Raw genomic sequence first — 24,578 nt, forward strand, 5'->3', positions numbered from 1 at the left:
AATTTTAAAAAGCTGAAAGCTATTACAAAAATGATAAAATCTAGGGAAATAAAATATTTTAATTACTTGATGGATGCTAGTCTATACATTTGTTTTCCATTATTTGTATGTATAATCTTTGAACATCTTTTCATATGGAAACAATCTTGTAATTATTTCCTGAAAAAACGATTGTCTTTCCTGTAATACAGTTAATCAAAAATTATCCTTTATAATTTTATTTTTATTTTAAAAAGTTTATTTTAGCTTCATAGTTCATGATTGGTAATATCATGTACATGTTGAGGATTGTTAACAAATATGAGAATTTTTGGTTGTGTGTTATCAGGACATTTCAAATCCATCACGTACTTCCCCCAGTAAATAAATTGCTAGTGATTTATACATTATTACAATAATGCTGTGTACCCAGTGATCCCATAGTCTCCACTGCATGCAATAACAGTGTTTATGTCTCATGTGACTGGGGTGGTCGGCCAGGTAGCTCTGTTGATCTTGTCTTGATTACATATCTGGGGGCCAGCTATCTGTCTCTTAATCTAGACTTGCCTTGGCTGGATTACTGAAGCCACTTTATCATGCTCTAAGTGTCTTACATCCTTTTCCTGGCACCAGTGGGTTAGTCTATGCACATTCTTCTTAATGCAGTGGCAGAGGAAAAATGAACAAGTGGGAATAAATGAGCTCTCTTTCAGACTCAGCTGGCATTCGGCAACATCCTGTTGGCCAGAGCAAGTCACATGGTTGAGTCGCGTGTCAAGGGATAAAGCAGAATATCCTTCTAGAACGTTGCGTGTTTATATGGTGAAGCATATAAATAGAAGGAGAAGTAGAGAACTGAGTGTATCAATGCAATTCATCTACCAGATTTTTTTAAAAATAATTTTTTCATTAGTTAAAAAAAAACACACTGCTCTCTTGAGGTATATTTGACATACAAAAGAAAAAAAAACCTTGTACATATTTGATGTATACAATTTATTGTGTTTTGCTACATGCATACCCTCATGAAACCATCCCTATAATCAACGTAATAAATATACCCATCAATTCCAAAATTTTCTTTGTGCCCCTTTGCTTTTCCTTTTTTTTTTTTCCCGTGAAACACTTAACTAGAGATCTACTGACTTGACATTTTTTTAAGTGCACAATTTAGTGTTGTTAACTGTAGGCACCATGTTGTATAGCAGATCACTAGAATTTACACATCTTGTATAACTGAAACTTTACATCCTTTGAATAACAGCTACCCATTTGCCCATCCCTCTAGCTCTTGGCAACCACCATTCTACTCTCTGCTCTCATGAGTTTAATTATTTTAGATACATCATGTAAATGGAATAATGCAGTGGAGTAATTCTAGGACTAGCCTATTTCATTTAGCACAATGTTCTCCTGATTCATCCATGTTATTGCATATGACAAGATTTTCTTTTTTTAAAGTGATGAATAATATTCCATTATATATATGTGTCACATTGTCTTTCTTTACTTATCCATCCATGGACACTTAAATTGTTTGCATATCTTGACTATTGTGAATAATGCTGCAATGAACATAGGAGGGCATGTATGTTCTTGAGATCCTGATTTCAACTTTTTCCATATATCCAAGGGGTGGGATTGCTAGATCATATGGTGGCTCTGTATTTAAATTTTGAGGAACCTCCATACTATTTTCTATATTGGTTGCACCACTATACATTCCCATCAGTAGTGCACAGAGTTCCCAATTTCCCCACATCCTTGTCAACAATATTTATTCATTCATTTATTTATTTATTTATGGCCATTTGAGCAGGTTTGAGATACTATCTCATCGTGGTTTTAATTTGCATTCCCTCGTGATTAATGATGTTAAAAAACATTTTAACATTTGTATATTGTCTTTGGAGATGTGTCTGTTCAAGTCTTTTGCCCATTTTCTAAGTGGGTTATTTGGGGTTTTGCTCTTGAGTTGTAGAAGTTAGTTATGTATTTAAGATATTAACACCTTATCAGTTATACAGTTTACAGATCTTTTTTCCCCATTTTGCAGGTTACCTTTTAATTCAGTTGATTGTTTCTTTTGTTTTGCAGAAGTTTTTAAGTTTGCTATAGTCCCACTTGTCTTGTTTTGCTTTTGTTGCCTACACTTCCAGTGTTATATGCCAGAAATCACTGCCAAGACCAATGTCAACAAATTTTTCCCCTCTGTTTTCTCCTAGGAGTTTTATAGTTTCAGGTTTTATGTTTGGATTTTTAATCTATTTTGGGTTATTTTTGTGTATAGTATAAAATAGGGGTCTAATTTCATTCTTTTGGATGTCAGTATCCAGGTTTTCTAGCACCATTTGCTGAAGAAAGTATCCTTTCCCCTCATTGCCCTCTTCATACCATTTTTTCTGTGTGGTTTGGTGATTGAATTTTGTATGGATCCCAAGAATACCAACTCCATTATTTTACTTTTCAAAATATAAGAGTTAGATTTACATAAAGGTTTAGAATGAGATATTCCTTTTGGAAAGGACAAGATTGAGAAAAATACCCAAATATCAGATTTGATGCTTGGACTCTCTTTGGCATATAATGGTAGTCTTCAGCAAATGTTTACTATGATCCTGAATGTAAATAGAATATATCCGACTCTGTTTATTCCCTTAAGCTTTCCCTTTCTGTTTCTGTCTCTCTGTCCTTTTTTTTTTTTCTTCCTCTTCTACTCTCTCCTTTTCTCCATTTTATACAAGTGTAGTTTAGATGTGATTATTTGCTTGGAGAGCTTACAATCTAGTTGTGGTTAGTACAGAAACATTTTTTTTTAAGTGAAGAAAATTATAAATTGTGAAAATAGTCTAGTCTAGATTCAGGACAAGGACAGTTTAGGAGTGAGAGAAAGCCCTTGGTATTTGGTGTGTCATTTCAAGCATGACAGTGATTTCAGTCTGAAGATATGGGGAGAAGAGCATTCCAGTCAGAGAGAAAGGATGTAGTAAGCAAAAATATGGGGTTAAAAGTAGGAAGAGGGTGATTAAATTACTAGAAGTGGTAAATAAATATATTAGAAAGAATAGTATCATATAGCAGAAATATGTATATATAACTTCTACTATCAGACTGAGATGTTTTAAGTTTTTAACTTCTTTTTGTCTTAAAAAAAGTACTTTAGGGGCACCTGGGTGGCTCAGTGGGTTAAACCCTCTGCCGGGGTCCTGGGATCGAGCCCCGCATCGGGCTCTCTGCTCAGCAGGGAGCCTGCTTCCCTTCCTCTCTCTGTCTGCCTGCCTCTCTGCCTACTTGTGATCTCTATCTGTCAACTAAATAAATAAAATCTTTAAAAAGAAAAAAAAAAGTACTTTATTCCAATAAGAAAACCACAGATTCTGGTAATGTGTCTTTTCATGACTCTTATGATCAGTAATATTTATAACATTTATTAAATGTAAGATATGTACATATAACTGGGGTAGAAATTACAGAGATACCCTCAGAAGTTTTCATTTTACGGATGGAGATAGATGTGTAAATAAATGACTATAATACCATGTCCCAAATGCTATTATAGAGATATACCGATGAATTACACAATGATGGAAAAGGAAAAGCCATCTCATAAGGGTTTGGGTAAGACTCATGGTGTGGTTGAATAGTGAAGACAGCTTTTTCAAAAAGAGAGAACAAAAGAAAAGAAATTTTAGCCTCATTAAAGATCAAGGGGAAGTTAGGAAATGGGGACATTCTATAAAGCTGCTTATGGTGACTGGAGTGAGTAGCAGATGATCAGCTTCCAAATGCTATTTGAAGCCAGATTGCAAAGGGTGCTGAGGGTCAGGGTGGAGACTTTGTGTAGTGCCTAGAGGTTGTAAGCAGGGAAATGGCATGATGAGATGTAAGGGGCTTGAATAACGGAGTGGCCCACTTATTACTATGAGTAAGGCCTGAGGCTTTGAGGGTGGAGGGGAAGACTGGAGACATGGGAGGAATTCTTGTGCACAGCAAAGGACTTCTGTGAGCTAGAACCCGTGTGCTATAATGAGGATAAATAATAGATAAGGGTACATCATTTGCCACTTTTAATGATTTTAGGAGGCAGATGCAGAGAGAGTAGTTTTTAACTTTTACCATGAAAAAGTTTCATTCCAAAATGTTTACTGATTTTATTATTATTTTTTTTAGTGGACTTGCTAAGTCTCCTAAAGCATACCATCTAAAAGCCATTATCACTTTCTGGTTCATGTATGACTTTCACAGCTTCTTGCCTTTGTCCCTGCCTGGCTTTAGTAATTTTCACACTCTCCTCAGGTATGAACAGCTTTGGAGTTGCCTTGTTATGACTGTTTCAGCTAAATGGACCAGTGTTCTTAGCATTTGTCCTGGGAAATTAGGTTGGAAAGACGATTTGCACAATTTTGGATTTCATTGTTCTTTCTCATAAGAATTGTCATTGAACTTGATACTTTCTAGTAGTTGCATTTATTTACCATGTAAAAGCACCTTACATTTAGTCGGTACCTTGCATATTAGCTCTGCTTTCTTTAGCAGTCTCTATCAGTGGGGATTAAGGTTGGCTCTGCATTATACAGACTAAAATAACAAGGCCTTATTTTTCTCACATAAAAACCAGACCTAGGTAATTGAAGGCTGGCCTGGTGCCATTGCCCCACAACATCCTCAGAGACCCAACTCCTTCCAGCTCACTTGCCACTACTCCCTTGGGGGTAGCCCTTGTTTTCATGGTCTCAGACTATCCAGCCTCCATCCCCCCGCCCCTCATGCCAGTCCAAACAGCAAAAAGGCAGAGGGATGAGAAGAGGGTAAAGGAAACCTAGAAGCTATCTTTAAGGAAAGACTCTTCAAATGTACAGAGACTTTTCTAACAACATCTCATTGGCCATTACTGAGTCCATAACCACAGCCAGCTGTGTGATATGTAGAGAAATGTAGCTAAGTATTCTGACTTTGTGAAAAGACAAGAATGGGTATCAGGGGAAATTAAACTTAAAAAGGAAGAAGGAGGACACACAATATTTTAGGCAAATAACCACATGAGAGAGCCAGAAACCTTTATTCAGGTGCAGTTTCATTTGAATTACCTCTCTGAATCTGTTTGTCCTTCTAAAAATTAGGATAATCGTTCTGTCTTAAATGTTATGTGGTGTTGGTGGTTGAGGGTCAAATACAATGAGGAATTGATCAGCACTTTGAAAATTAAGTGTTGCACAAAACGGTATTTCTTTAAAAGTCTTAAGCAATCTTCTGAGTATAAATGTAATAGGTATTAGTGAGACAATGTCACTTGTTAGATCAGACCTTATGGTAACCTTATTTGAGAAGCAAAAGAATAATAGATTAATGACAAAGAGCTCTAATATCCAGAGAACACCCTTCTGTTTATGAAACACTTTCAAGCATATGGTAGTGCATTTGGTTCTTCTGTAAACACGATGCAGTGAGGATTATTATGTTCATTTTACAGATAGGAAAATTAAAGCAGAGGTTAAATGAATGACTCCCAGCCAGGTAGCTTCTGAGTGGTGAGTTTAGAAACTATGTCATCTGCAAATCTCACTTTTTTTTTTTTTTTTTTTTTTGTAATCTGTTGCTGCTTGAATCTTTATGCGTCACACATCTTGTTTTCCATTTGGCAAAGTTTAGATCTCTAAGATTAGAGTGACAGACATTCAGATATTTATCCCTACTTTATCTGCATAGTGTTCATTCTCATTTCTCCCTAGTATGAATCAAATGCAATTACCAGTCTCTTTCTGTACACATCCATTATCCTCCAGAACCACCTAAAGTCCTGTCCCACCAAAATGTGTTTCTGTGTGTGACTTACCCAAATTCTGCCCTTTCTCTAAGTGTCAACCTGGGTCCCATCTTCCATGGGAGACATTTCCTGAATATTTCAGGCCACACAGATCTTCCATTTTCCTGAACTTCTGTAACACAGAGAATATATATAGAATGCATATATTATATTTAATTATAGAAATAAATTATACACTGTATCAGATTATTCCATATGTCTTAGATTTCTCTCCCCAACTAGACTTTAAGGTCTTGTACTTCTTAAGTTATTTCAGTAGCACAAGGACAGTGGTAAGAATATAGGAACAACAAAACCAGTTCAGATTCAAATTGAGCCAATAATTCTTGAGCATCTCCTAAGATCTACTCTCAACTTTCATGACAAATGAGGAAACAGGTTCAAAGAGGCAAAGAGACTGGTCCAGTGTCAAGCACATCTAGGAATTAAAATCTGCTGTAGTAAACCTGTGGTCACAGGCTTGATTCTTTACAGCTATCGGATGAACATTTGACTGAAGGCCAAATACTGTGTGTGTGTGTGTGTGTGTGTGTGTGTGTGTGTGTGTGTGTCTGTGTGTGTTGTTTAGCTTACCATCCCAAGTTGAGAGAAGCCAAAAATAAACAAGCACTTGGGTGGATTTTCATACATTTTACACTCAAAACTAAGAAGATGACCAGAACTGATGGACATTGTATCAGCAAAAAAGAGGGATAAAGACTTCCAACTAAACCATATGCAGTTATATGCTCTTATGCATGCGGCTGTGAGGTATTTCGTCCGTAGCTGTGCCGTCTTCTGTAGAGCCTAAAGGATTAATTTCTTCCCTCATGTAATATGAATTCTTTCATGGAAGGGGCAATGTTTTATGCTTATGCTCATTTTATAATTGCAACAGTAGCAACTGGAGTAGTGCTAGGGAGATAGAATTCATAAAAAAAATACATCATTGGAAGAAAAATAGATTATCTTCTTGTTTCTCTTTCTGGTGCTTGAGTACCTTCTCCAAGTAGACATGTAGACTGTTGAATATTTTCAGTGATGGACAACCCAAATACTTAAAGACTACAAGCAGGTTTCCATTTCATCTTATTGAGTTAAATTTAACAGGTTAATTATTAATGGTTTTAGTGGTTTTATGCACGTCTGTATACATATGTGTGTATATGTGTTTGTATGTATACATATTCTGAGGTATAACATATGTTCATTAGAGCTTAAGCTATCAATTACTGATCCATCTTTTTATGTATCTACTTTTACATGTAAAGGAATTGAACTATAAAAAGGAAAGCTCTCATTCCACCAATGTAGCTAAGAATGAACCAGTGATTTTTATATCTTCTGTATTCAAGACAATGCTTAGGACTACGGAGAAAAATCTGAAAGCAAGACACTGTGGGATAAGTTATAAAGATCATATTTTCTAATTACTTATGTCTGCAGTTACATTTTCTACTGTTGAAAATGTTTTGGTTCAAATTATTCACTTGTTTGAAAAACATATTACACTGTTTGGGTATGTGCTAGTTTTGAGAAATAAAACTGTAGGGCCCATTGAGACCTTATAATGGAATGTAACCCGTTTGCTGCAGATGAGTTTATGTGATTTACCTGGGGTCACATGGGTGATTAAAGGTGATGCAGAGACAAGAAGCCAGTTTTCATCTCAGTCTCCCTCTCTCTCCCTACTAATTTTAATGCATTGTTTTTAATTCTCAAAAGAGTCATCTTAAGAAGCAGGATGATTTATTCAAAAGGTCACTGATTTTTCCTCTGTCTTCTTTTTTCCTCTCCAGCCCTCTTCAATCTAATTCCTGTGGGCCTGCGTGTGGTGGCTATCCAAGGGGTGAAGGCCAGCCTCTATGTGGCCATGAATGGTGAAGGCTATCTTTACAGCTCAGTAAGTACTTTGTAAAGCATGCATGTATGTGTGTGTGTGCGTGTGCTTGTGTGCACACATAACCTGGCATTGAGAGCTAGTGAAGTAACGATTATTTTAGGGAAGAAAAGTAGAAGCTGAAGTCATTCTTGATTTTCTGACCCAACATGTCAGGAGTTTATTAAGATTTTTACAATTTACGATGTGAAGGATCATCCCTCCTGAGAAAGAGTTAGTTACTTGCTATACAATATAAATTCTTTTCATCTGGCTTCTACTTCTAGAGGGTATGTCAATCTTTTGAATTTTACCTTTCTGTTTAATTCAAGGGGTAAGACGTTTTTCTTTTCTCCTGTTACTTCTCCTTTAAGCATAGAGCATGGTTTAAGAAGTTAAATTCTTCAGTTTGTCTGGGAGTCTTCTTTGTCTTCTTGGGGAGAAAAATTTCTCAGAATAGGTTGTGTTTCTGTTTTGTATTTAATAAATCTGTTCAGCACTAATACAACAGATTCCTGTCATAACCGGTCACTTCAAAGACAAGGTGAATTTATGGAATGAGCTCTGAGTTAGGGGCTGGATATTTGAGTTTTATTTACATTTCAGTTACTGTTTCTCTTTGGGCAAGTTACCTCCCCTCTTTGACTTAACTTCTGGACCTATAACAGAGCGTGTTGGATACCATTTTGTTTAATATCTCTCCTCAACCCTAAACTGACAAAATTAGATAGCAGCGGCGGCTGCATCATGAGCACTGATATTTTAAAATAGTTAACTCTTGTCTGATGCCTGTCTGACTCTCAAGATAGTAATTTATGCATTGGGAGAGTGTGGCTCCACTGAATCTCATGTATTTACATAATTTCTGTTTTCTCAGAAGGGAATTTACCTATTTGTAGTTCACGAAGAGATATCCTTGAAAATCATGGCTGAAGATTTCCACCCTTACTTTCTATGATTTCAGTAAATAGCATAGTTATTCAGGAAGTTCACTTATGCCTATGAGATTCTAAATTAAATATTAAATAGCTTTTATTAAACTCTTCATATTTAGCTAAATGAATCTCTACTCTGCTTGCTTTTTAGTGATACATCTGTCGTTCATATTAGGATTTTTAAGTTACTGTTTTATTATATTCAGGTATGCATTTGCATTCATATACTAGATGTGTACATGCTCATTGTTTTCAATCATTCGATTCAATATAATACAGATAAATACATTTTTGATTAAAACAAAAATGAGCTCTCATTCTTTTTTTTTAAATTTTTAAAATTAATATATAATGTATTATTTGCCCCAGGGGTACAGGTCTTTGAATCGTCAGACTTACACATTTCACAGCACTCATCATAGTACATACCCTCCCTAGTGTCCATAACCCAGCCACCCTATCCCTACCCCCCCACCACAGCAGCCCTCAGTTTGTTTTGTGAGATTAAGAGTCTCTTATGGTTTGTCTCCCTCCTGATCCCATCTTGTTTCATTTTCCCTCCATACCCCTCACAACCCCCAATCCTGCCTCTCAAATTCTTCCTATCAGAGAGATCATATGATAATTGTTTTCTCTGATTGACTTATTTCGATTTTGAGCTTTCATTCTTAATGTGCCATAATTCTCACAGTTCTTAATGTCCACTTGTTGTGAGTCTATATTTTAAAGTAAGAATTTAAATAAGCAAAAAAAAAAAAAATTGTTGTTTTGAATAATTACAATTAGTTAAGCTTCAAAAAAAAGTTTTGGGGCACCTGGGTGACTCAGTCGGTTAAATGTCTGCCTTCGGCTCAGGTCATGATCTCAAGAGTTGTGGGATCAAACCTCACATCCCATATCCGGGTTCCTGCTCAGCAGGGAGTCTGCTTCTCCCTCTGCCCCTCCTCCTCCCCATGTTCACTCAGTCTCTCTCTCTCACTTGCTTTCGAATAAATAGATAAATAAATTAAAAAAAAAATCTTTAAAAAAGTTTTTATTTTATTTTTTATTAATATATAATGTATTATTAGCCCCAGGGGTACAGGTTTGTGAATCGCCAGGTTTACACACTTCACAGCACTCAACATAGCACATACTCTCCCCAGTGTCCATAACCCAGCCACCCTCTCTGTCCCCCCCCAACCCCGCAACCCTCAGTTTGTTTTGTGAGATTAAGTGTCTCTTATGGTTTGTCTCCCTCCCAATCCCATCTTAAAAAAAAAAGTTTTGACTGTATTACAAACTAAAATATGGGGATGATCTTAGGATAATACTGACTTAAGGATTTAATCAGTCATCAAGTAAAGAGCTAAAACGAGCAATTATACAAAAACAATGAGTTCAGCCCTCTGGACCAGAGTTCATTTCCAAAGGTTTGGGAAAAAGAAAAACACAGAAAGTCTGACAACAGTATTGTAGGCAGAGAACAATTGTATAGGTGTGTGTGTGTTGGGGGGTGGGGAGGGCTGGAGAGGGGCACCCTTATTGGGTGCAATTGTAAAGTTCCTGAGAGGAGCCAGAGTATTCAGTATGAGATAGGTGAACTTCCTACTCTGAAGCATGTTCAGAGATGCATATTTTTTGTGATTCTTGCTCAGAACTAGGCTTAAAACACAGGAGGCTTGAGCCCATAGGAGGGGTTTTAAGAAATTCTTGACTAGATAATTTTACTGTGGGTGCTTTTTTGTGAAGGAGTTAATGCCTTAGAATGACAATAATTACCAGATGAGTTACCTGTTTGGGGTCCCCAGATATTCAGTTTTCCCTTTCTCTAAATCAGCTTGCCTTATACCAAGAATTATAATCTTTTCCTGCTTATGGCAGAGGTGACTGGGAACAATTTTCCTTTGATTTTAAGTATGGCATGGCTGACTTAGACATTAGGACTCTTACTTTCAAAATCACCCTCTTTCTGGATAGAACTAATTGGAGGAAGTGCTGGTGTTTAATTTAATTAATTGATTAATTTGATTTTTAAATGTTGTTTATGTTTAGTTAACTACTGCATAGTGCATCATTAGTTTTTGATGTAGTGTTCAGTGATTAATTAGTTGCATATAACCCCCAGTACTCATTACAACACATACCCTCCTTAATACTCGTATACCCATCACCCAGCTACCCTATTCCCCTCCCCACTCCAAAATTTGTTTCCCAGAGTCCATAGTCTCTCATGGTTCATCTCCCTCTCTGATTTCTCCCCCTTCAGTTTTCCATTCCTTCCCCTATGGCCCTCTGTGCTATTCCTTATGTTCTACATATGAGTGAAACCATATGATGGTTGTCTTTCTCTGCTTGACTTATTTCACTTAGCATAATCCCCTCTAGTTCCATCCCTATCAATGCAGATAGTGGGTATTCATCTTTTCTGATGGCTGAGTAATATTCCATTGTATATATATGTACCACACCCTCTTTATCCATTCATCTGTTAAAGGGCATCTTGGCTCCTTCCACAGTTTGGCTATTGTTATGAACATTGGGGTACAGGTGCCCCTTCTTTTCACTACATCTGTATCTTTGGGGTAAATACCCAGTAGTGCAATTGGAGGGTCATAGGGAAGCTCTATTTTTAACATCTAGAGGAACCCCCATACTGTTTCCCGTAGTGACTGCACAAGTTAACATTCCCACCAACAGTGTAAGAGGGTTCCCCTTTATCCACGTCCTTGCCAACAAGTTGTTGTTTCCTGTCTTGTTAATCTTTGCCCTTCTAACTAGTGTAAGGTGGTATCTCATTGTGGTTTTGAATTGTTCCCTGATGGCTAGTGATGTTGAACATTTTTTTATGTATCTGTTAGCCATTTGTATGTCTTCCTTGGAGAAGTGTCTGTTTGTGTCTTTTGCCCATTTCTTGACTGGATTATTTGTTTTTTCAGTGTTGAGTTTGATAAGTTCTTTATAGGTCTTGGATACTAGCCCTTTATCTGTAATGTCATTTGCAAATATCTTCTCCCATTCCATGGGTTGCCTCTTAGTTTGGTTGACTGTTTCTTTTGCTGTAGAAAAGCTTTTTATCTTGATGAAGTCCCAAAAGTTCATTTTGCTTTTGTTTCTCTTGCCTTTGGAGACATGTCTTGAAAGAAGTTGCTGTAGCAGATGTCAAAGACTAATGCCTATGTCCTCCTCTAGGATTTTGATGGATTCCGTCTCACATTGAGGTCTTTCATGCATTTTGAGTTTATCTTGTGTATGGTGTGAGAGAACGGTCCATTTTCATTCTTATGTATGTAGTTGTCCAATTTTCCCAGTACTTATTGAAGAGACTTGTCTTTTTTCCATTTGATTTTTTTTCCCTGATTTGTCAAAGATTAGTTGACCATAGAGTTGAGGGTCCATTTCTGGAATCTCTATTCTGTTAAATTTTAAATGATTTTAAACTATGGCCATAAGCCTGAAAAGTTTGTTATAAGTCTAGAGAAGGCTGATACTAAGGGACGCAAACCTGAAAGAGGAGAGAGCATCAAGGTTCCATCACTCCTGCAGTACTGTGTGGCATGCCTCAGCAGGAGAGCACCAGTGCAGCCAGGGGCCCTGTGGTGAGTAAAAGCAGCTGTTAACATAGGCATTATTGAGGTGTTTTTGGTGTATATTAAGGCTTGAATTTTTCTTTTAAAAAGCAGTTTCCTACTTCATGTTAGACAGTGTGGTTAGGCATACCAGTGGAGGCCGTAGCCAGTATAGGCCAATGGGGGTTGGCATGTGGCTTGGGGTCTTAAAGAAGCTACTTAGAGTCCAAATGGTATCATTTATCTAGTGTCATTCACCTGGTTTGTATTCATTTTTAAAGTAGGAATGAATTACCTCATGACATCTGATTTCTCCCCCTCACCAGGAGACAGGAAAGAGTAGGAAAGATGAAGTGACTGCTGGGTAGCATAGAGCTAAAATTTTAAGATCCATTCTGAAAAATCTGTGTTTTAATAGTGGAGTTTAATTCATGTGCATTTAATGAGATTGCTGATGCATCTGAATTTGTTTTTACCATTGTAGTTTGTATTTTTTTTTTTTTTGCTTCCACGTTCTTTTTTTATTCCTTGGTTTGACATTTTTTTTCTATTCTATTTTTATTCTTCTGCTAGTCTGTAAATGTAGGTTATAATTCTACATCTTTAGTGATTTACCATTATTTTTCTAACATGCATATGTAAGTATATAGTCTGCTAAATATTTTATTTTGTGTTCATGTCCTCCTTCCCCAAAGCTGGTTGACCTTAGGATGCTGCCTTGCTGAGTAAACACCACCATACTTCTTGCCAATTTGATTAATGACACTTTAGAAGAAAATAATATGCATGATTTGTTATTCTTCTATAGCTAATAGTTAAATTCACCAATCTTTATTTTATTTTATTTTTTTAAGATTTTATGACAGGGAGCGATAGCGAGAGAGGGAACACAAGCACAGGGGAGCTGGAGAGGGAAAGGCGCAGCCTCCGTGCTGAGTAGGGAGCCCAACATGGGGCTAGATCCCAGGATGTTGGGATTACCACCCCAGCTGAAGGCAGACACTTAGTGACGGAGCCACCCAGGTGCCCCTAAATTCACCAATCTTTAAAATAATTTCTATGCATATAGTTTTTGGTTTTGTGTGCATATCCAGTTTGGCCCCTCTGAAATTTATTTTTCTTCTGAAAGAAGTCTTTGTTTTGGGTGTGAGGGTTTGTAGGTGGTGAATTCATTTTGTCTTGGTGTCCATGAAAATGCCTTCTTTTCACTTTCACTCTTTAATTATAGTTCAGATAATTTTACAATTCCGGGAGACCTGTACTTTCCCCAGCACTTTGAAAATTATATTCCATTGGTTTCTGACATCTGTTGTTGACTGTGAGAAGTTTGCTGTCAGTTGAATATTTTTCCTTTGTAGGTAACTATATGTAAAAAAAATTTCCTTTTTATGTTTCATGTTTTACACATCCAGCTATATATCTTGTTGTGAATCTGTCTTAATTTATCTTGTTAGAAATTCAGAATGTACTTTTAATCCAAAGATTAACATTTCTTCAGTTCTGGGAAATTTTAACTCTTAACCATTTACATTTTATTTCTCTATCTTGAAGCTGATAATTCTCAAATGACTTATGATAGAAACTCAAATTCATCTACCTTAGAATTAATGCCAGCTATTTTGTGATTTCAATCACTATGGTTTTCATTTTTGAATCCCAAATGGTTTCTGAGTAATATCCACCTGATCTTGATTGATTTCTTCCTGTTTTTACTATCCGGCTCTTTTTATAGGAGGTTATTAATGCATTTATCTCTCTGAGCATTGTTACAATACTTTGTCAGACTTCTCTATAAGTTTAATTTCTTTGGTAATGAATTCATGTTTTAATCATTGATTTTTTTGGCAATCATTTTTACAATTAGGTTGAAATCACCTTAGAATTTAAAATTGCTCTCCATGTGTTTGGATTTTTGGTCTGTAGGAACATTTTTGTCCCCTCCCCTGCCCCACCTCATGGTCTTCTTTCTCAGAGGTGTGCCCCCACTTTCTAGTTTGTTGTTGTTGCTGTTGTTGCTATCCGGTCTCCAGTGGCCCTAGTTTAGCATAAGATGTTAGAGTCCTTTCAAGGCTCTGATCCTGGGGTAACACTGGGGTTAGGGAGGGGGGCTAGTTCCTCTCATTGGGAGGTGGTGTCTCTCACTAGGTCTTGTCAAAGTAGTATCAGCATTTTTATTTTTGCCCTTTTACAGTTGGAGCAGGAAGACTATCCTAGCCACTGGTGTGACCATGCAGGCTGGCTTCAGTCCCCATCCTGCATAGAGGGATTTTATTCCCATTGACTTGACCAGAGTGGAGCTCTGGGGCACACTACCAATGTCAGGATGTGGAGCTTGTGGCCCCAGCCTACTCAGTCCTTCATTTCCATTCCACAGGGATGCTTAGCTTGCTTTGAACCTGGCTGTGTCATTTAGAACTTACATTTTTATATTTTATTCATCTGTTTGGAGCAGAGTGGGTGCAACATAGTCTAAACTCATGCCTTTTTTCTTTTTTAGTTATAGTAAAAAACACATAAAATTTACCATCATAACCATTTTTAAGTTTTACATTATAGTAGTGTTAACTATATGCACATTGTTGTGCAACAGATTTCTAGAAATTTTTCATCTTGTGCAAAACTGAAGTTCTATACCCATAAACAATTCTCCTTTCTCCCCTCCCCTCAGCTTCTGGCAAACACCATTCTACTTTCGGTTTCTGAGTTCAACTGTTTAGATACCTCATATATGTGAAATCATGTAGTATTTATCTTTTTGTGATTGACTTATTTCATTTAGTGTAATGTCTTCAAGTTTCATCCATGTTGTAGCGTCTGAAAAAATTTCCTTTTTAATTTTTTGAGAAACCTCCATACAGTTTCCCATCATTTGCATCATTTTGTATTCCTAGCAGCGGTGTAGAAGGATTTCAGTTTTTCCATATCGTTACCAACATTTGTTATTTCCTTCCTCCCTACCTCCTTTTCTCTCTCCCTTTCTTTTTCTTTCTTTCTTTCTTTCTTTCTTTCTTTCTTTCTTTCTTTCTTTCCTTCTTTTCTTTTTCTTCCTTCCCTTCCCTTCCCTTCCTTTCCTCCCTTCCTGCCTTCCCCCTTCCTCCCTCCCTCCCTCCCACCTTCCTTCCCTCTCTCCCTCCCCTTCCCTTCTCCCTCCCCCTTCCTTCCTTCCTTCCTTTTCTTTTCTTTCTTTCTTTCTTTCTTTCTTTCTTTCTTTCTTTCTTTCTTTCTTTCTTTCTGTTAGTGATCCTACTAACAGATTCAAGGTGATATTGCATAGTAGCTTTGACTCATATTTCCCTTGGATTAGGATGATAAGCACTTTTCATATACATGTTGGCCATTTATATGCCTTTGGAGAATGTCTGTTTAAGTTCTTTGCCCATTTTTAAATGGTTTTTTTTTGGCTGTTGTAAGTGTTCCTTATATATGAATATGAACTCCTTATTGGATATATAGTTGGCAAATACTGTTTTCCAATTCTGTAGGTTACTTTTTCACTTTGTTGATTGTTTTCTTCGCTGTGCAGAAACTTTGATGTAATCCCACTTATCTATTTTTACATTTATTGCCTGTGAATTTGGTTTCATACACAACAAATCATAGCTAAATTCAATGTCATGAAGATTTTCTCCTATGTTTTTTCTAAGAATTTTATAATTTTAGGTATTACATTTAGGTTTTTAATCCATTTTGATTTAATTTTGTATATAGTGTAAGGTAAGGGTCCAATTTTATGTGTTTTTTTTTGCATACAGATACCCAGTTTTTCCAACACCATATGTCAAAAGAGATGATCCTTTCCCCATTGTGCACTCTTGGCACTCTTGTCAAAGATCACTGGACCATATTTGTGAGAGTTTATTTCTGAGTTCTCTATTTTGTTTCATTCATATATATGTCTGTCTTTATGCTAGTACTACACTTTTTGATAACTGTAGGTTTGTAAGATGTTTTAAAATGAGGAGGTGTGAGTTCTCCACCTTTTTTTTTTTTTTAAATCAAAATTGTTTTGACTATTCAGAATCCTGTGAGATTCCATGTGGATTTTAGGAATTTTTGTTCCCATTTCTGAAAAAAAAAAAAAAGTCATTGAGATTTATAGGGATTACTTTGAATCTGAAGGTTGTTTTGGGTATTATGGATACTTTGGCAATATTAAATCTTTCAATCCATAAACACAGATGTCATTCCATTTATCTGTTTTTTCCTTAATTTCTTTCAGCACTGTTTTGTAGTTCTCAGTGTATAATTCTTTTGCCCCCTTGATTAAGTTTATATTTATTATGCCATTTTGAAAGGAAGCCCAAAATAATTTTAATGGTATTAAATGATAATTTTTTTGGTGAAGTAGAGTAAATAAAAGTTCTAGAGGGCATCACTGTCTCACACAAAAGAAGCTCACAAATGCTAGAAACTTCTGTTCCTGAAACACCTTCTTCAGTAGTTCAGGAAACACTGCTGTGTCACAATCTGTTGAGACAGATTTTCCTACAAATTTTACCTTATTCAGATAGTGCCCTTAATTTAAAAATTTTTGCTATTTCACCAGTTTTAACTAACTTGAATTTTAATATTGTTTGGTATGTCATTCTCTTTGAGATTTACAAGATTTTGAAAAAGCTTGTAAAATAACCTAAATTTTGTCAAATTATCACAATGCTTAAAGGCATTTGCATTTATCTTTTCAACATATACAGAGAAGGTGTAGCCTGAATCTCCTCTTTCTACTCTCTATAAATTTCCTGGAAGATTGGTACCTTTTGATATTTTTATTAGTTTGAACTGAACCTTGTATACATAAAACAATGACAGATAAGAATTTTTTAATATAAAATTCTAAAGTCAGATTATTTTCAAACTGGAGGTTAAAAATTAGTGGTAAGATATTTCAGATAATTATTATGGAGTCATAGGTGTAATAATATATATAAAGGTTGAAAGTAATACTACTATAGTTACATTGATGTTGCTATTATATTTGACTTTTTTGTTGTTCTGTACCTGTGTAATTCTTAACCTTCCTTGTAGTTCAATTCAAATCTTACTGATATGTGAACTCTTTCCATTATCCATTTCAGTGAGAATTAGATACTACTTCTGCTTTCGTATCACAGTACTTGGTGTCTGTTTTTCTAGTGGGAAGGAATTGTATCATACCCATCTTTGTTACCTGGGCCATCTATTTCCTCTAGTCACAGCATTATGTACATTCTCTGATGAAGGAAAGCTCTCAATGAACTTGTTGAATTTTAAAGAATTGCCTATTCCAAGTATAGATGGAGAAAATTATATATAGCACATGAACAGTTAACTATGATTACATTGGTGATCTTGCAGTCCACAGCACAAATGCTCCTTTGCCCTCAAAGTCAGCCTCAGTAAACCTAAAGTTCAGTTAATATATATTTATAGGAACTCTACCACATACTCAACATTATACTATATAGTGAGCATATGAAAGTGGGTAAAATAGACAGATCCTCATCTTCCTAGAGTTTTTACTTATATCATAATTACCTGTTGCAAGAAGTTTGGGCTAGTACAAAGTTAGAGAGTACAGTCTCCAATACCACCTTCACTTCTAACACCAAATGTTAAGTTTGGGTCAAGGGTGGATCCCAACACCTCTCTTTGGTTTGATAATTTATTGGAAGGACTTACAGAACTCACTGAAAGAGACTGTAAGTATTATACTTGGGTTTATTACAGGGAAAGCATACAGGGAAGCCAAGGAAAGAAGTATACGGGCAGAGTATAGGAGACACCAAAAGTACCAAATGCAAAGTTTCTGTTGTCTTCTTCCTGTGGAATCAGAATGTGTTGCTCTTCTGGTATCAATATGTGACAGTGCACATGAAATACTGCCAATCAGGAGACTCACCTGAACCTTGGTGTTAATTAGGAGTTTTTACTGAGACTCCATTACGTAGGATTGATTGAATGATTGCCCATGTGGCTGACCTAGGTTCCTGGTAGACTGATATGTTGCATGACCCAAAGTGTTAACCCTAAAACATATTGTTTCTCTCTGGCTAACCTAAGGCCCTCAGGCAAACAAATACCAATTTCCATAAGCCAAGGGCAAATGCCACACATATTTTGGGACAAGGTTTAATTTCTTTACATGTATATACACTGTCTGATTGAAGCGAATGCCATGTTTTATTAATATATGACTAGACCCCCAGTCACACCCTGTTATAAACAAAACATGTCCTCCCAAAATGCATATGTTAAAGCTCTAATCCTCAGTGTAATGGTATTAGAAGGTGAGGCCTTTGGGAGGTAATTGGGTTGGATGATATCATAAGGATGGAGTCCTCGTAATGGGATTAGTATCCTTGGAGAAAGAGGAAAAGAAACCAAAACTTTTTCTGCCTTTGAGCATGCAAAGTACATGTCATGTAAGCATACATAAGATGACAGCTATCTACAAGCCAGGAGAAGAGCCCTCACCAAGAAACAAATCTGATGACACCTTGATCTCAGACTTCCCAGCTTCTGGAACTATGTGAAATAAATGTCTGTTGTTTAAGCCATATAGTCTATGATATTTTATTAGAGCATCTTGCCTACCATCTACTTTTTTCCTCCAACTTGGAAGAAGGAAATAATGAGAGAAAAGAAATTTATGAGAGTAACATCTTGTACATCATCATTTGGGAAGTGAAAACATAACTTAGTGCTTTGGACAACTTGAGAGCCTTGATATTTGAGTTTAGGAAATCGCACTTAAAAATAATGCAATTTGAATAGCTTGAGACATGTCTAAGACTTGAACGAGGCTGAAAGTATTGGGTCTTTTTTAAAAAGATTTATTTATTTATTTTTAGAGAGAGAGAATGAGAGAGCAGGCTTCAGGAGCAGAGGGAGAGGGAGAGAGAATCCCAAGTAGACTCCCTGTTAAGCATGGAGCCCGATGCAGAGCTCGATCTCAGGACCCTGATATCATGAGCTGAGCCAAAACCAAGAGTCTGACACTCAACCCAGTGTGCCCCCCAGACACTCCAGGACTGGGCTTTTTAAATGAATAGTTTGGTGCTTTTAGCACACATGTACCTGGCATTTCAGTGATTAATAATGATTAAAATGTTTTAGAAAGGTTTGCTTTTCTGACTATGGTCATTGTTTACTTACTTGATAATGTCTGGCCTTGTATCAATTATCTCTAAAATCAAAATTATTTTGAGGTGTTTTTTTTTTCAGTTGAGGAATTAAGGTCAAATTATGAGTACAAATTCGTATTGTTTAACACTGCCTTAATCCATGTCAATTATATTTGAAACTAAATCAGTGATAAAATGACTCCTTTAAGGCAGTCTTTGTTCTAATACATAAGTAGTATTATAAGCTGTTATGAGAGTAGATCTACCAGTGACAGTCATAGCATCGATATTACTGGCTGTGCTGGTACAAATAATATAGTTTATTTAGTTTTTATTGTTTCTAAAGGACTTTTAGATTTATATGTAATTTGCACAGCAACTCTGTGACAAAGGATAGGAACGGACCATTAAATATAGATGAAAAGCTGTGGCTTAAGAAGCTTGTTGACTTAAGTTCATCCTGGTGAGTAACAGAACCCAAATTATTATCTAGGTTGTAACTCCAGAAATTATGAGATTTTGGCAATACCACACTGCCCTTGGCTGTTTGTATAATAGATCTTCCCACTGTAGAATGCTTTTTCAATTCTTAACTGAGCTTTCATATAAACAGTCTCATCTGAGCCTTATAATAGCAGTGCTATTGCTCCAGAAGGACAAAAGTTATACCTGGGAAGCAGAGTTTATGTGACTAAAATGAGGGCACTCAGTATAGGTGAGCTAGGTCAAGAAAAGGAAATCCTAGTTCCAATATTCATTTTCCAAGGCAACATTGTTTCTCCTATTTGCTATTGAAATTAAAGATGTGTCACTCTGTACTGTTAGAACATAATGTCAAAAGCATAATTATATTAAAACCAGGGCAACCTATCACCTTGTTTATTTATAAGTATTAACAGCAATAATTATAAGAATGAGAGAGATATTTCTTAATTGCCTCATGTCCTTTTGCACCATTTAAAATTGCATGCCTAAATCTGGTATTTCAGTGAGAGCAGGTGATGTCAAGATTGTGATAAGGTACTTACTTTATATTGAAAAAGTAAATTAAGAGCCATTGAGAAACATGGGAGCAGTCTTTGAGGAAGAAGAAAAGAAGAGGACCAACACTGAAAGCTATATGGGGAGAATTAGTTTATACCCACAAGGTGACAATAGGAGAAGGTACCTTTTTATTTTACTTCTCTAATTTCTTTTGCTTCTCACTATCATAGATGTCCAAAATTTCCCATTGCTGAGGACCCAATAAAACTTTTCTTAATTTCTGCAAAATAAAATTTCTACAAAAATAACTTCCATATTTTGCACCTTGATGGGACATTTATCTGTATATTCCCTTTCTTCCTTTTGTTAGAATCACTGGGTTTTGTGCCCTATTTATCCTACCAGATGCAAACTCCTTGAAGTTAGTGATCAGATCTAATATAGACTAATATATCCTATAGCACTAAAGGCTGCAATTACCATATAAAGGTATCTGTTAAAATCTTGTTGAGTCAGCTGATGGATACATTTCATGCAGTTAATTCTGAAAATAATTTACTGGCCCCTGGTCTTACTGGTTTTTTTAATAATTGTGCTGAATGTGTCTCTACACACTTTCTCGTCCAGTTAACTGGTTCAACTTTTAATAGGCTTTGAAACATGGCAAGTTTGCTAAAGGAGTCATTTTTCATGCTTCTCTGTATTGAGGTCGATATTGTGTTGTAGTTTTGAAAAGTGATGTTGTCGTGTTTTCCTTTCTGTACCAGATACTGCTTATAAAAGAGAGGGAGCTAAGACTGGCTGGGACATCTTCTGGGAGCAGCTTGGTCATTGCAGTTCATCATTCAGTGGAAGATTTCCATTTTATGTTGAAAAGAAATGGCAGATTTTTTAACCAAACGTGTAGAACAGAGGTACAAAATAATTACCCACTCTAGAATTTCAGTTTCCTCATCAACTGACTTCCTCATGGAATGTTCTGAAATCTGAGGCATATGTAGAACTATTTCTTGGGGCAGTAATTGCTCTGAAAAGTCCTGAATATTTAAGGAGAGAGAGAGAAGAGAGAGAAAGAGGGAATACTTTAGCCATTAATGCCAAATGGATCATAGAGTTTTGGTTAATGGCACTTGGATAGAGAGAAGTCAAAGGCCAAATCACAAAAGCTTATTTACCAATTAGTTTGTTAAATATTCAGTTTAGGAAATTTACATTTTTTTCTTCCATATACATGTGATTTCCTTGAATTTCATAACATTTCTTTTTCATCTTTGGTTAATTTTTGGCCATAGCACCTAGAAAAAAAAAAATATTTATTCTGCCTGTTTTTTTTTTTTTACCTTCATATATACTAATTAAGTGAACTGAGGTATCCTTTTCAACAACAACAACAACAAAACAAATAAAAAAAAAAAAAAAAAAAAAAAAAAAAAAAAGAAAAAAGAAAATATGAAATCTTGCCAGCCCAAGAATCTGGCACTTGTTGCTTGCAAATGTGACATGATTGGTTGTTGTTGGAATTAGGTTGCCTTTCTTTAGAAAGAATAATAGATCATTAGTTTTACTTTTAGTAAGGATTAAATAATGGTAAGAATTCATTTTTAACTTAATGTGTTTTCAGTATTAATTGATGTTGATTTTATTCTAAGAGTTTATAACTTCTGGAAAATATTAATACTTTAGCTCCAGGGCTAGCCTGAATTATAAAAATTAGCATATGTGTTTCAACTAACAGTTTTCGTTGAAAAATAAAAGTAGGATTAAGCTTCTAAGAGCAGCACTAATGAAGACCTTTAGTTGAATCCTTTGGAAATGGTAATAAATTTTGTATTTTTTCCTTTCTGCCTTGCCATTAGGCCAATATGTAGTTATATATCCAAAATTTTTAGATTGCATTTCTTTAGACATTAGTGAATTGGGCAGTTTTAAGTAGTATTCAAGAATACAAGCTTTAGAAATAAAACTGAGTTTGAATCAGTTCTGTAACGTACTTTCTTTTCTATCATTGGAGAAATTTCTTAAACTTCTAGGTTCAGTTTCCTCATACATAAAACGGGGATAATAATGAAAATGTATGGTATATAGGATTATAGCAAGGATGAAATGAAAGGATATATGAAAAACCCTAGCACTGTGCATGGTACACAGTGAATGCTCAGTGTTAGCCAGCCCCAGCAGCAGCAGCAGTAGTAGTAGTATATGCTCAGTGTATCCTCAATCAGTTCCTTAGCATCAGTCTGCGACATTCATGGAGTATTAATTTCACCCTTAGTTTCAATGGTGATTCCTGGTTTGCCTAATGTACTTTCTTTAGCTGCTCTGGCCATGGAAGATGAGCTGTAGAGTATTTTTCATGTAATTAGAGCCAATTAGCTTTAGACCCAAGACTTGACTTTACTTGTTGAAGGAAAGTTGCCTTTTTTTTTTTTTTTTTTTTAGCTAGATTTAGAACTGAAAGGATAGAAGGACTGCTACCATCTTAAAAGCACAAGAGAAATCCTGGATTAGACTGATTCCAGCATTCAAAGGATCTGGTGCTTAGGTGAAAAGATGGAGAAACCAGGTCTTTTTCACATCTTGACATGAAGACACACCTGAAGGCAGCCCTACCTGTGACATTTGCAATTTTGTGACTCAATAATTGACTTTCTTGTGTTAACCAGTTTGGGTTAGATTTTTTATTTTTAACCAGAAAAACTGATAGATGAACCAATTTTCAGAGTAGTCAGACTTTCTGTAAATCTCCATATTCTCCACATCATTCTTACTGAGAAATTATCTGGTTGCCTCCTTCCAAAGATTTATGGCTTTACTATGGCTTTCCAGGCCAGCCTAATTCCCAATAGAGATTTCTTGTCATTATTAGTTCTGCCTTCCCTTGTTTTTCCTTCTCCAAAACCAAAGTGAGAATTAGTAATTTTATAAGTTAATGTTTCTTGGTTTGTAATAAAAAAATCCTCCAAAGATATAGATCAATTTTTCCCCCCTCTCCCGCTCCCAGCTTGAGCCAGTTTTTCAATTTGGGGGGCTTTCCCTCTTCTAAATATCTCTTCATTTAATTCACTTGGAGGAAATTATACTACATAAAATCGGTCTATAGGCCATGATTTTTATATACTTTAGGGAGGGGAAAGCAAAAGAAATGAGTACTAAATGTAAAGGGAAAAATCAGTTGATTCTCCACTGAGAATTGGATGGGAGAGAGATGTGATGAAGCAGAGAAAAAATTTCAAGCCTACAGCCTACTGCATTTATGGTACACCTAAAGTTTGTTTCTATACCACAAAATTTAAAAATCTAGTAGTTAAATTGGAGAAGTGGTTTAGCTGCATGGAAATGTATATGTCAAAAGTGACATATTTTAGCCACTTCTTTTTTTTTAATTTTAATTTTTTTAAAGATTTTATTTATTTATTTGACAGATAGAGATCACAAGTAGGCAGAGAGGCAGGCAGAGAGAGAGAGGAGGAAGCAGGCTCCCCGCCGAGCAGAGAGCCCAATGTGGGGCTCGATCCCAGGACCCTGGGACCATGACCCGAGCCGAAGGCAGAGGCTTTAACCCACTGAGCCACCCAGGCACCCCTATTTTAGCCACTTCTAACTAGAAGGAAAGAACTTTATTTTGAGGCCATTGAGAGCACAAGTCTCCCACAGGGTAACCATATGCTCTGGTTCATCCAGGAGAGTTCCAATTTATGTGTGATGTTTTAGTGTAGTTATTGAGAGTAACCGTTTGACCCTCAAAAGCGTCCTGAATTAGGATTTGGTCCATAATTATGCAATCACCTTGCACATGATCCTACATATGACTCAGTGAGTCATATGTATTAGTGATACACTGAGGTATCAGTGTATGCACAAAATCTCACTGAAAAATTTGAAAATTCCCTCTTCTGATTTTACTTCCTAGGCCAACTCTTAATGAAAGAACTCTTAAGTTCACTTGCCTGTATCACCCAGGTTTTAAGTTTTAGTAAAAGATACCCATAACAGATGGGGCGCCTGGGTGGCTCAGTGGGTTAAAGCCTCTGCCTTTGGCTCAGGTCATGATCTCGGCGTTCTGGGATCGAGCCCCGCATCGGGCTCTCTTCTCAGCAGAGAGCCTGTTTCCCCCTCCCTCTCTCTCTCTGTCTGCCTCTCTGTCTACTTGTAATCTCTGTCTGTCAAATGAATAAATAAAATATTAAAAAAAAAAAGATACCCATAACAGAGGTTTAAATTTTCTTACATAATCACAAGCCTGGAGATTGACAGTTATGGGTTTTGGTTAATGGACTGGTTCAAGAAGCACATTACAGTCAAGGTCTTTATTTATTTTTTAAAAGATTTTTTTTTATTTATTTG

At 36.1% G+C, this 24,578-nt stretch overlaps 1 protein-coding gene across 2 annotated transcripts in view; it reads left to right on the plus strand.

Annotated features, from left to right (window-relative positions):
- LOC111149904 (fibroblast growth factor 12) overlaps positions 1 to 24,578 on the plus strand; it is a 405,831-nt gene that overhangs the window by 176,986 nt on the left and 204,267 nt on the right. For both annotated transcript variants that reach the window (XM_022507202.1, XM_022507198.1), the window contains exon 3: positions 7,585 to 7,688. In XM_022507202.1, the coding sequence (XP_022362910.1) occupies positions 7,585 to 7,688 (104 nt within the window). The remainder of the gene's footprint in view (positions 1 to 7,584; positions 7,689 to 24,578) is intronic.

This window comes from Enhydra lutris, unplaced genomic scaffold (assembly GCF_002288905.1).
Source record: "Enhydra lutris kenyoni isolate GAN:26980312 unplaced genomic scaffold, ASM228890v2 scaffoldscaffold2, whole genome shotgun sequence".
NCBI lineage: Eukaryota > Metazoa > Chordata > Mammalia > Carnivora > Mustelidae > Enhydra > Enhydra lutris.